The sequence below is a fragment of the Dermacentor albipictus genome, chromosome 1 (assembly GCF_038994185.2).
Source record: "Dermacentor albipictus isolate Rhodes 1998 colony chromosome 1, USDA_Dalb.pri_finalv2, whole genome shotgun sequence".
In the NCBI taxonomy this organism is placed as follows: Eukaryota; Metazoa; Arthropoda; class Arachnida; order Ixodida; family Ixodidae; genus Dermacentor; species Dermacentor albipictus.
In genome coordinates, this window is record NC_091821.1 from 366,067,037 (window position 1) to 366,080,092 (window position 13,056).

Below are 13,056 nucleotides of genomic sequence, written 5' to 3' on the forward strand. Positions count from 1 at the left end.
CCGGGCGGCTTGCCAGTTGAGTGGGGGCGTAAATGCGAGTAGACAGATTGGCGACGATAGCTGGTGGTGCGAAGCTTAACCACAGAGGCAGTGGGCAGTGGTGACACAATAGTTGCCAACATGTACAATATTACAAACTGGCTATAAATATGCAAAATTTTTGACATTTGTTCTTTTCCTTCAGGTGTTTTCAAGCTCAGTTGGATTTCCACTTGGGACAAAGCACTAAGAAACAAAGCACTAAGAAACAAAAATTATTCACACGTCTATTATTTTGTCACTAAGTGTAACTGAACTTGAAGTGCATTACACCTCTCCATCATCCATGAGAATGAAACATAAGTCAAGCTATGCAAAAAAAGAAAAGGCAGCCATTCTTGCATTATGAAAGATTAAACCTCTTTCATCAGGGAACTAGCTGGCTTGTGCAGCAGCGTTTCAATGCTTCCAAATCTACTGTTGTGTCTGGTGTCCTTCAAGCAAGCCATTCGCATCTAAGCTGCCCAGCTGAGTGCTGTGCTATGTGCTTGAATTAAGAAATGACACACGCACACATACACACACACTCACACAAAGTTTTGGTAATGATAAATCGAGCCAAGGATTTTTAATTTTTAAAAATATAGAACATTGCAAAAAAGATACAATCTGTACAACAAAAAACAGTAGCAGACCTGAGCGCACAACAACCCACTTGTGTCCCCTTGTGCGCATTGGCTCCGCAGCAAGAAAGGAGCTCCAGAAACAAAAAAATTTGCACAAAGTCCATAACAAACATAACTTATTCAGCCCTCTCTCTCCTCCATAAGTATAAACAGTGTTGACTATATACAAGCATTGTTAGTTACGCCCCGATTATAGCGTCTGTGTGTTCACTCCAGCATGTCTATGAAAAATAACTGACAGTTGCTTCTGCGTTTTTTGACCCCTCGTGCTACCAAGGTTGGCGGCCTCACAAAATAATTTCTCCAAGAATAGACACGGTGATCAGTTGCATCCAGCTGACAGCTGGATTAATTTCCCATAGACAGCATTCTCACTGCATGCCTTCAACTGCTGAAAGCTCCTTCTATGCCCCAGACGGCAATTCTTCGGGGAGGCTTTTGCTGAGAAAGGGGTCGGGGGTGGGGCGTGAAATCACACACTCGCGTATGCAGGGGAGGTGGTGGAAGGCAGTCTCGAGGCAAGAGAGAGAGAGAGCGAGAAAAAAAGTAAGCCGCGCGAAATAAATTAGGGGTCAACAGACGCACGCTACTTGATAGGTGCCAGAGGGCGCATAGAAGCTGACGGATGAGGAACAGGCAGTACGTCCCAGTAAACACAACTGGGAAAACTACATACAAGAACAGTCGGGAGAAACACATGCAATCCGGGGAGGAAAAGGTAAAACAAACAACAAACAAGGAAATCACAGCATCACTCAAGAGGCCAACATGAACCAAAAGACAGCTCCTCAACACTCAAGGACACAAGACAACTATAGGGACATAGGAATCTTAACAGCACATCGACAGCATCCCAAGGATGAATGTGCGCGGAGAGAGGACTGACCTCCCTCCATGTGGGAAACACATCACAAGAGCCCAGCTTGTCCCAAGAGGCAACCTCCCCCTGACACAGGGAATGTGAGGCAGTGTGGCCGCTGCCCCAGCTGGCAAAAGCTACAAAAGCCACAAGCCACTTTCACACCAGGGACGAAGGGGGTGGGGGAGGGGGGAAAGGAGAATACAGGGTGCCCTGCCAGGGGCGCTGCTGGTTCCCAAGCATTCTTTACTGCGCGGGAGCTCGATTGTCTAGCCGGAAGCAGAAGGAAGCAAGCATGCATGCAAGCTCTGTCTTAAACTGCAACTCTTGTGAGCAGTTCTGGCACACTGGGCCTCTGTAATCTTCAAAATATGTCTCGGCAAAAATATTAGCAAATCTCATAGTTTGTCATAGTTGTTTGAAATAGACAAACACTCTATTTTTCATCCAGGCACTTCCAGTTGTCGTTTAGTTTGTGCTCCAAATGTTTCTGCCGATATTCACTTGGCCTAAGCATCAGGTGTAGAACTCTGCCTTTGATGCCAAGTGCAAGTCAAATGCCACAATCAAGTCTTTGCAGCATGGCCTCCAAATGATTGACTGCTATAGTTTGATGTCCCAAAGCAATATTTAGGCTATAAGACGGTGCCAGACTGGAAGCCTACAAATTAATTTTGACCACCTGGAGTTCTCAAATGTGCACCAAGGTCAAATACACTAGAATTTTTCCATTCTGCTTGTATCAGATTATGGGTGCTGCTAGCTCAGAAGCAGAGCTCCATAGTCACTGAGCCTTTGCAGCAGGTCAGCTTTCAATTAGGTGTTTACACGAATAAGAAGATAACCAATTATAAGCTCAGTGCTCACACATGCTTTTATGCTTGTATAAATAATACCAGCTGGTGCCAGTACACGTTGAGCACTGCCACTCATCTGTCATTGTAGCATGTTTCCTGGTCGTCATAACTAGACTTTTGGCCACATGTCATAATTTCCATGTGTAACCTATGTGATAAAGTTGCCTGTGCTGAAGCTTGCCTTTGGCATTTGACCGCGTTTGCCATAGGGTAATGTCCTGCATTTTCTTTTTTCTTTTGCAGCATCCTTCTATCACTATATCATGAGCTGCATGCAAAGATTCCAGTTTTGGATGCATTTCGTTTCAGTGAAAGTGCAAGAAAAATATGTTGCGTTTAACAGCTGCCAACAGCCCAAATGCTGCAGAGTGTAGCTTGAGTCACTGCCACATTCAGAGAGCTGCTAGGGTGGAAATACTTAACTCGTCACTGCCAACTGGCTTGCCACCTTTCAAAGCTTTCACTTGGCTGAGAGTCAGCAAATGGTGCAATGCCATGAAGATGCACAGGACAAATGGGATCAGAAATGGGAATGGCTATGTTTTAATTATTGTGGCAGTGGCAAAAATGCTGGCAGCTTTGTATGGCAGACAAGAAGGGAGAAGAGCTACGATTACTGGACGGAAACCCAAGCGTGGCTGGTAGCGAGAGGATACCTGCTTTGGAAAAAGCAGGCAACCGAGGGATAATACCTTCTATTCTTTACTTTTTTTTTACTTGAGCTTGAGGATACCCGTTCGTATTCCACGGTTGCAACATTTCCATCTCAGCCTTAGCACCATAGGTCTCAGCAGAAAAATAAAGGCCATCTATATTTGGTCAAGGCACAGAATTTCACTGCCCCTTCATCCACAGAGTGTTGCACAGTCTAACCTAGCAACGTTGCCTGGTCATGCATCCACAAAGTCGGCCTTTTTGTCTTTCTCTCTGCAGATACTTTCATGCTGACAGAATGACTCTCCATAAGCAAAACAACTTAAGTTGGCACTGCTAGCCTTTGACAAGATGAGTTCTGCAAGGTAACATTGTTTACAGTGAGGTCACGGAAAACAGCCTGTCCACACATGAAATTTTCCGCATCCACCAGTCACTCATGCTGTGTTCTACATTCAGAGAGCTAGAGGGGACATAAAATGGCAGGCCATATTTACATATCTTTCTTTATCTTGAACACACTGTCCAACTCATTCGTACAATAGAGTGCTATGTTGCCAGAAAAATAATGAATAAAGCTAAGGTTTGCATGCTCAAGGAACAAGGGAGAAGCAAAGAGTGGTACCTTGCAGAGAGGAAGGAAATAAGTGCTTGGAAACCAGCAACGCTCCATGGCAGAAATATTCTTGGCTCACTAATGAAATGAGGCATCCATGGTTAGCAACATATATCATCTATGGTACATCAATATACTTATGGATACCAAGTTCCCTTTTTTCTTTTGTTTCTAGAAAGGCGCTTTCACACATTATCCAGGGGAGCCCTAAAAACACAACTCTGGTATCTACCCCTGTGTGCCCGCAACAAAAGCATTCAGCACTGTACAACTTGATGGCAATAAATATCCCATAGAGAACGGGACACTGCTAGACGACAATGCATGACGCCCAAACCCCGAACTGCACGGCCACCATGCTGTCACGTTCACGCACACGCCTCAACAGCCTTGTAATGGGGAAACATGGGGAAGCAACAAAGAAAGTGCGGAACGGCTCCAATGATCAGTGCAGAGATCGTGACGCTCGTACGACAGTCAGGTACACGGGTCTGTAGCAGACAGGAAATAATGTAGCAGCTTGCCCCTGCTAAAGCATAGCAGGCAAGTGTCAAGCCAAGGTGTGTGCTTGCTGGCGTGATCCAATGGGATGATTTGGGATTTGCTGCTCCCCTTGCTTCCCCAACCGCGTGACAGAAATGGCCATGCATTGCTCAGCTGGACAGCAAGCAGTGTGCGTAGTGTGCGTAATGTGCACATGACCCCAGGGTCGCCCGTGCGCAGCTAATGCACAGAGCGGGCTGTTCTGTTGCCCCACATCTCATGCCTCGGTAGAAGTGGCACTTGTCCGAACACACAAGCGCCAAGGCAGCGACACACAATGAGAGAAATGCAATTCGCTCCCCGCCTAGTTGGAAAGATGAACAACGGAAAGGAAAGGAAAGTAAAAGAAAATTCAAGTAATCAAGCACTCTTACACATGTCCGAAATAAACATGCCTTCACACTGCACCTGGTTAGGCTCATCGGATCGTGACAGCAAGAAACAACAAAGGCACTCAAACAATAATAATAATAAAAAAAAAACAAAATCAAGCAGCACCGCCTGCAAATATGTTGTGTGTCTCACTCGTGCCACTGATTCTTCGCAAGTATATTTTTTTCTCTATGCTCCCAGGTGTTTTCTCTTGCTTGATATATTGGCTTCTCTTACGTCCACTGAGATTCAGAAGTGAAGGCGCGGGGCCAGGACAACCCACTGCCACAAGTCCCTCTGGGTATTCCACATAACAGTCTGTGCACGTCCAACAACCACACACTACAAGCACAGACAAGCACAGATGTACACACAAGGTTGACGCTCGATGTTTTGCTGTAGGTCCACTGGTTTCGTTGCCGGCAACGTCCCAAGTTGAAGCAGTCATGGTTAATGCATTTGCAGTCCTTTTTTTTTTTGTCCATTTTTCATGCTTTGCTGCTACCTGCCAAGTGGTTTTGTGAAACACTGAGATCGTAAACCGCTCTGAATTCAAAAAGAAGAAAAAAAAAGAAAAGGTGAGGCGGTCTGGTGGTGGGCTGCTCAGTCCTTCCCTCACTGCTGGCATCTTTTCCTTCTGTTCTGGGGTGCTCCACACCCCCTTTCACATCACCGGTACCAAGCGAGCACTACACGATGCCATTATTCCCCATTTCTGTCGATCGTGCCTAGCATTACACGTCGCTATGTACATGCACCCAACGTCGTAACACAGAGAGACAAGAAACACCCTTAAAAAAAAGCAAACCAGGCAATAAAATAAAGTAAAGAACAATGCCCTTGCCATATGGAAGGGGAAGATATTTGTACAATTGTCAAAGTTTGTGCGTTTATCTCACTCACAGCCACCTCTCGCATGCAACTGCAGAGAGAGGGAGGCATCCCTGCCACTGCAAGCGACCACAGCTGCCCTGGCCATCGTGGCGCTGCCACTGTCGTCTGCCCAGAGGCAGAAAGGGGCGAGGAAGGAAAGCAGCAAACCACACTTTTTGCCGGCACATGGCATGACGCTGGCAGCAGCCCTCTCGCACAATCGCTGGCTGCACAGGTTACAGAGTTACACGCTAACCCAAGAGGAGCAGGACAAACCTTTCTCAAACTATGTTAAGGCACTTGACTGTGGGTTCAACAGTAGGTAGTGGTGGTACTACACGCTATCAAACGCAACCATGCAACCAGAGAGGCAAGCACACAGGGGGGTGGCAGTGCACATCATGCATGCCCTCTGAAACAGTCCCCTTTTCGCCACGCCATGGACCATTACATGCACTGCAGCTTTCAAACAATGGCTTTCATCACATGTGGCTACACCCGCCAGAAATGGTGCGAGAGGGCTCACTGCAAGCATCGGTCATTATTGTTTGCCATTTCCTTCATCAGCGCTCCTCTCCGCAACACTCAAGAATGCCCTTCTGGAGCTGTTAGTCACTGCAACAAAAACATACACTAAACAGCGAAGCCTGTAGGATTAAAAAAAAAAGATAATAAAAGGAAAGAGCTGCTGGTCAGACCACAGGATCGCATCCCCAGCTTACAACTACACTCAGGCTCTGCAATGCTCATGAGGCTCTGCAATGCTCATGATGCCTTTGTAGTATGCCAAGTCTGGGCAGAAGCCGCAGTCACCCCAATATACCCCCTGTAGTCGGTCAAGTACACAGACCAGGCATATGCTGTCCACACTGTCAGCCATGCTATCCCTCTTGTGCCATTTAGATAAGTGGTTTGCGAGCATGGCTTTTATGAACGTGTTCACATTCAGTAGCGAAAACCGTGGTGGGGGATAGTACAATCTGAACATTACCTGTTCCACAATTTGCACTGAAGCCTCAGTATGCTTAGCTCTAGGGGTGTAAAATACAAAAAGAAAGAAATTATCAACTATGTCACTGTCGGGCATCATTTATAAAAACTCAATTACTGTCTTAAAATTACTGTCTGTAAGTAATCATTCATGGCCTCAAATAATAATGACATAGTCACTAGTGACAAAATAAAATGAGCAAAGTGGAATAAAAAGCAACTATTCTCCATGAGAACTTGTAAAATATTAATCATCAGTGCACTACAGTTAACGCATTGTTGCATGAAAAGCAAAGAGATCACTCTGCTTCAGCAGGAAAGAACTTTGTATTAACAGAAAACATGCTAACAATCAAACTTTTTTTTTTTATAACAGTGTGAGGTAGCATTCTAATAAGTGCACACACACACACAGTCGGCGATAAAATGAAGATGGGCTTTCCCCCACAGAGTTTCTTCCTCAATGCATTCTTTCAAGAGGTGTGCGAATACTGAATAGTAGATTTCGAATCGTATCAAGAAAAAAAAGCATAGTATTGAATCAAATATCAAATATCAGAAAATTTTTCACATTTAATGTTACATATTTTGGCCAAGACAATATGGTGCTGCACATGCTTGGAAGTCTTCTAGCATTGCATAACAAGAATGTAGCAAGCTACCAGTAATTAATGTAAATATAAATCAAGATATACAGCACGATTCCACTCTTATAAAGTGAGCACCAAATCAGTATGACAACACTGATTACTGTTCAGTTCTAGCATATGACAGTTTGTATCCAATGCCATCTGTGTGCCTATTGGTGGCTGATCAGCCCGGTCTTCGCACATGCTTTCGCACTTAATGAAATGCGGTGCCGTTAGGCGAACTGTGGTGTGATGGCATTGTAGTGACCAAGTCCACTACATCGTCACCGGGACGACCCGTCCCAGCTGACGACATGCTTGCAACATCTGGCACTGTGCAGCATCTCTACACCGAATACATGTAATAGTAGATACTTCATTCAGGAATCGAATTATTCAATCATTCACTATTGAATTCGATTCGGTGATAGTAGAGTATTCGCACACCTCTAGTTCTTTCAAAACATGACTAAAGGTGGCCTGTTGGGGCTGGTGGCTCACACCTGACACACAAAAGGTGCAACAACCATGGCTGACGGCGTGGAAAGCAGGATGTTGGCCAAAGCCTTTTCCCAATAGCGTTGGCAATGAGACGTACGACGCCTATACATTGTGGCAGTGCCAGAAGATGGGCCACTTGCAGGCAGTCCACAGCAGAGCCCAACACACTCCCCCACTACTACTCTTGGATGTCCCAAATCTCAGCCAAGAACGGTGGCAGCTTCTTGTTCTGCACCTTGAGCGAGAAGCACATCTCGGCATTCATGTTGCCCAAGGTGCGCAGCTCCGTCAAGATGGACAGCAGCCGGGCAAAGTAGTTCTTGCCCGGGGGCCGGTGGTTCTCCGAGTACATGCGCAGTGTCTCTATGTAGTACTCCTGAATGCGCTCCACCTTGCACGGGTCCACCAGTGCTGGCCGCTCTGCAGCAAAATCAATCAATCAATCAATATTTGTTCAAGAGTACAGTGTGGAAATGGATGCCAGGGAAGAAAGCTGGTACAGCAGCTTAACTAGGCCCTAGCAAACATGATGAGCCAGTACCTACAACCTATCCTTATTAACACAGAAATACAAAGGCACAGTATAAAGGAAAACAGAGTGGAGTATTCTACAAGGCATTGTGGTGATTACACAACAATGAACATATGTGATGATTTTGGTAATGTAGACATAACGGCATGTAGATTAGTGACTGGGCTTTTGTAATTAAATAGTCAGGAGGTTGTAATGGAAAAATGGATATAATGAAGCAAGTAAAATTCCCATTGAAGTCCCCACAGAGATCGATACTGCTGTATACGCAATAATGTACATAATGAACTAATTTTGCCTCCCCTTTCAACTTCGTTACAACAAGGTTTTACTGTATCCTCAGCAAACTTAGCTCAGCATACCATTATGAGTGTGTCCGTTCGATTTTGTTCTATTCTTATTCACAGTGGCTGTACAATCCCAGCATTGATGGCACTACTTGAGCGAGAAGTAGGGGGGAAGACAGCACTGGTTTGGAATGGAAATGTACTCAGTCATCGTCCAACTCCTAGAATCTAATGCAGTGCTGCGAACCCATAACATTCAGTGTTCTTCTGAACAAGATATGCAAGCACAAGACATTGACTGCATTACCTGCCACAATTTGTATTGTCCTAGCCCACAGTTCTTTTCACACAGCTTAAGCACTGTTGCATTGTATTTTCTACTCCGGTGGTGTTGAGTGCCATTCTACTCCAGCTGCAGCTACATATGGGATGGCTAGGCCCCATCTTGAAAGCGATCTGCAATGGGTACAGAGACTAGGTGCAAGCTTCGTGTGTGCTGTGTTCTTGCCGCTTTGTCTGTGCGGAAGCAAGAGGCAGCAAGGGAGTCAATTCGCTCGCTGCAGCTGCCACTTCTTCTCATGCCAGAGTTTTTACAGCGGGTGTTTGTGGTCGTAGAGTATGATGTGTTCATGTTTGCCTGTGCGTGTGTTGTGACACCATACTTGTTAATTTAGCTTACATCTTGATACAGCCAATAAAACTACTATCCTCACTTCGTATAGCTGTCTAATAATTTGATATCGCAATCGATGCTTCACCTTTCAGTCGCAACTGCAACTTTCTTTCCTAATTTCTTCATAACTCTCTCATCTGTGCGGAGGGGGCAAGTGGAACCATTTCCACTTATCCTCCCTGGATTTCTTTACTTCATTTCCCATACTCTTTCTTCATATTTAGTTCACACAGCAGCAAAGAACTACAAGGAGACACTGTTCATAATAGACACGGAGCTGTTCAATACAACAGGGACCAAGAATAAGAAATACACATACACAGCGCTAACTTTCAACTACAGTGGACCCCGCTGTTACGTTCCTCACTGCTGCCTTTTCCCGGCTGCTACGTCGTTTTCATCTGGTCCCGGCATAGCTTCCATAGGATCCAATGTATAAGGAACCCCGCTGTTATTTTGTAGCTGTGAAAACGTTCTCGCATGATGCGTCGCAGCCCGAACCCGCCTGCGCTAAAGTAGGCAACGCACTTCAACCGCCATTTTTACTTTTGACGAGTTTTGACCGGGCTTGGTCGGGCTTGGCTATGGAACTGGCTGCAAGAAGCCGCATGCCAGTTCGAGAGGCCGCCACTAGGTGGCCATTCGTGAAAAATGCTCTCACTATCATCACTGTGATTACGGTCCCCGCATGGTTTGTTGGACGGGTCGACTCGCGGAGGAAGGAAACTCAGAGGCCCTGACGTCACTCTTTGTGAAGCTATAGCTAAAGGCAAGCCGGAAGTTGGCGTTGCTCATGGCGTTGCTCCGCCTATCGGGCCAGCTCTCCTCTCGTTTACATTTCTCGCGAAACCACGCCGCGCTGCGCGCAACCGGGCTGCTCGGACGCGCGCATGTCGCAGCAATACTAAACAATCGTTAGCATGATTACGCCAAAGAGGGCAAAATTTCCCGCGGATATTCCTTCATCCGTTGGCATTGCCGTGGCGCGGTGACGACGAGGAGCACGAGCCGCATGATGCCGGGGAGTTACCAAATCCTAGCTTTAGAGAAGCCGTCGCGGCTATGGACCTCCTCCGCAGGTATGTCGCACCTCACAGCGATGCTGACAGCAATGCGGCCTTCCAGGCTATTGAGAAACGTGTGGCGATTTCTAGCGAGCGAAAGAAACGGCAAGCCACCATTCAAGACTTTTTTAAGTTCTAAGCGCACTCTGCGGAAATAAATTGTCTGTAGTTGAAGCTGCACTTTTTTCATTCATTTTCGGAGCTTTCCTCACTGTTGCGTTTTCCCGGCTGTTATGTTTTTTTTTTCCTCGGTCCGGTGAAAAACGTATGAACGGGGTTCCACTGTAAACGTTTTATTTGATCGCACATATTATTTACACAATGACAGCGACTCCATAATAAAACCAAGGAGACAAGCATATAAAGATATAGTACAGCACCCCGAAGTGCCATCACTGTAGTCGCGTCATACCTGGTCACTTCGAGGCGATGAATCTAGAAACCAGAGACTTACCAGTACAACATCAAAAAAGTGGTTTCAGGCCATCTAGGAATCCACTGCCGAGATTGTAGCAGCATCCCAGTCTATGAAAACACGACCATTCTAAGTAGGGCCCAAGGCAGAATGACAAGATAACATATCATATCAGCATATCAAATCAACAAAATGAAAGAAAGATGTGTGAGCTTTCCTTCTTTGGCCTTTTCGGAAAAAGAAAAGTGGTTTCTAGATTCATCACCTTGATATGACCAGGTGCAGTGTGATTGCAGTGACGACACGTGCAGGTTCTATATTGTATTTCTATGTGTTTGTCTCTTTGGTTTTATAATTGATCCGCTGTCATTGTATGAATAATACGTGTGATAAATAAAACCTTTAGTTCAAAGTTAACACTGTGTATGTGTCTTTCCTATTCTTGGTCCCTATTGTATTGCGCTGCTCCGTGTCTATTACAAATCCAAACCAACTAGCCCTCCAATGTGCCCTATCGGAAGGGACATTGCTACTTACCAGAGAAAATAACAATGGCTGTGAGGAGTGCATATTCAGCATTGTCCACTCGCAGCTGACACATCTTGCGGCAGAAACGAAACAGGGCATCCGCTGAATCACCCACACTGGCACTGCGGTAGTTGTCCCTTGTGTACGGCTGGTTGTTGGCAAACACGATAGAATCTGTCTTCACATCATACTTCCGGGCACCTCTCAGCATCATCACCTCGCTGGAGCAAGCCTGCAAGCAACAAAGGCAAAGTCAACATGAGAATGAAGTGTCAGTTATAATGCTTTAACAGAATTGTCAAAATTTTTTGTCAGTACGACCACTGTGTCACTGCACTGTAGCAAGTCATCAATTCATATGTGTGCTTCTATCGCAACGTACAGGCGCCGACAAAAGTGGTATACTCCACGCAGCGGGAGCCGGAGCAGCGGCACACTGCATCGCGATGCCATCTACAGGCGGCATCTGGGATCGAGACAGCCAATGGGTGCCCTTTATTATCGGCAGACATGATCCCAGATGCTGCCTGTAGATGGCGTTGCGATGCAGTTTGTCGTTGCTTCGGCTCCCGCTGCGTGGAGTATATCCCTTTTGTCGGCGCCTGTACATTTTGTGCATATGAAATTGATAATGAAGGGAACAGCCAAACACTTCAAAACATATATTACTGTAAGCAAAATGACATACCTGGGCATCTGCCTATACTTTTACAGCTCCTATTTTGTTCTGGAATTATTTCTGTAGTGTTGGCACATTTTCAACAAGAAACTGCCCAGTGTAACACGTGAAAAGGCCCACATGGACTTAGCACTGATTAGTACAACTGGTACAGCAACCTCACTGCTTGACTCGCTTCCTCCCAAGAACACGTGGTTGACCAGAATGGTTGATCTATGACATTTTCCAGATTGAAGAGTCTACAATACTTTTCTGGGCACTTCTTACTTTGTTACAACAAGAATGTGTCTTGGTAATTTGCAGCATACCTCGAACGTTTTACCAGACACACCATTTTTTTATAAATTTGTACAGATGGCTCCAAAATATATTGCCAACTCTAAAGTTAGCATAGAGTAGGAAAGAAGAGCGCTTTTCAATTGGGCTTGAAACGGGAAAAAAGTTCTGACCCAAGTATCAAAGATAGCCGTATTTGTCCAGGAAAGCAGATGTTACATGCCTTCTAAACATGCTCAAAATGCGACTTGTAGTGAAATGTTGAAATATATTTCTTTTTTTTAGATGTGCCCACCTTCAGCAAAGTAATCTGATCTTCTCGTGCCAATGTGTCAAAGCCGGGAACTCGCTTGGAGAACTCCACAATGAGCTGCACTGTTAGGATGGTGATCTCGGTGATGTGCTGGAATCGCCGCTGGTTGTCTTCCTCACTGTCCCCCAGTGGGAAAGGCTGCACACACCAAGAAATGTGTTGCATTAACATCAACAGAACAGAACAAAGCATCAGTCGAGTGACCACACACCTCATATTTATGAAAAGATAACGATATATATTTATACAGCAGTGGTCGATAGCGGTGCTGAATATTTAATCAAAATTCACATACAGATGTGACTGCTATTCAAACTAACATGTGCTGTGGAAGCGACAAAAGTTCAATTATGCATATAGAAGTACTGATGAAACCCAACCCAACAAATAACTGTTTAAAATAGATGCCAGCTTCAGGCAATTAAGCAGACACATTGATTACATAACTGAAAACTGATGTAGTGCTCACACATCACATCATGATCTTGCCGCCAAAAGCTAAGACTATTGCGCACTCAACTTGCCACTCATAGAAGTGAAAGGTTTGTCATAAACCATAAAGGTGTGTCAAATGCAAAGGCCAGAGCAAAGGATAGAATGGCCAATTTGCTGCCAATTGCCCAGCTGTTCGTTGCTGACCGTAGCTTTCTTCAGAAGGCAACTCAAGCTGCTGCAAGTGTTAGACTAGCTTGCTGGCTTTGACACACTGCAATTTTCTGCTAGCCCTTGT

The 13,056-nt window shown here is 45.4% G+C and overlaps 1 protein-coding gene across 4 annotated transcripts in view; it reads right to left on the reverse strand.

The window, feature by feature from the left end:
* Positions 1 to 592: 592 nt before the first annotated feature.
* LOC135906953 (ecdysone receptor-like) overlaps positions 593 to 13,056 on the reverse strand; it is a 178,582-nt gene continuing 166,118 nt past the window's right edge. For all 4 annotated transcript variants that reach the window (XM_065438585.2, XM_065438583.2, XM_065438584.2 and 1 more), the window contains 3 exons: positions 12,309 to 12,464; positions 11,068 to 11,290; positions 593 to 7,979 (listed from right to left, as the gene is read on the reverse strand). In XM_065438585.2, coding sequence (XP_065294657.1) covers positions 7,738 to 7,979; positions 11,068 to 11,290; positions 12,309 to 12,464 — 621 coding nt within the window. In that variant the 3' untranslated portion in view covers positions 593 to 7,737. The remainder of the gene's footprint in view (positions 7,980 to 11,067; positions 11,291 to 12,308; positions 12,465 to 13,056) is intronic.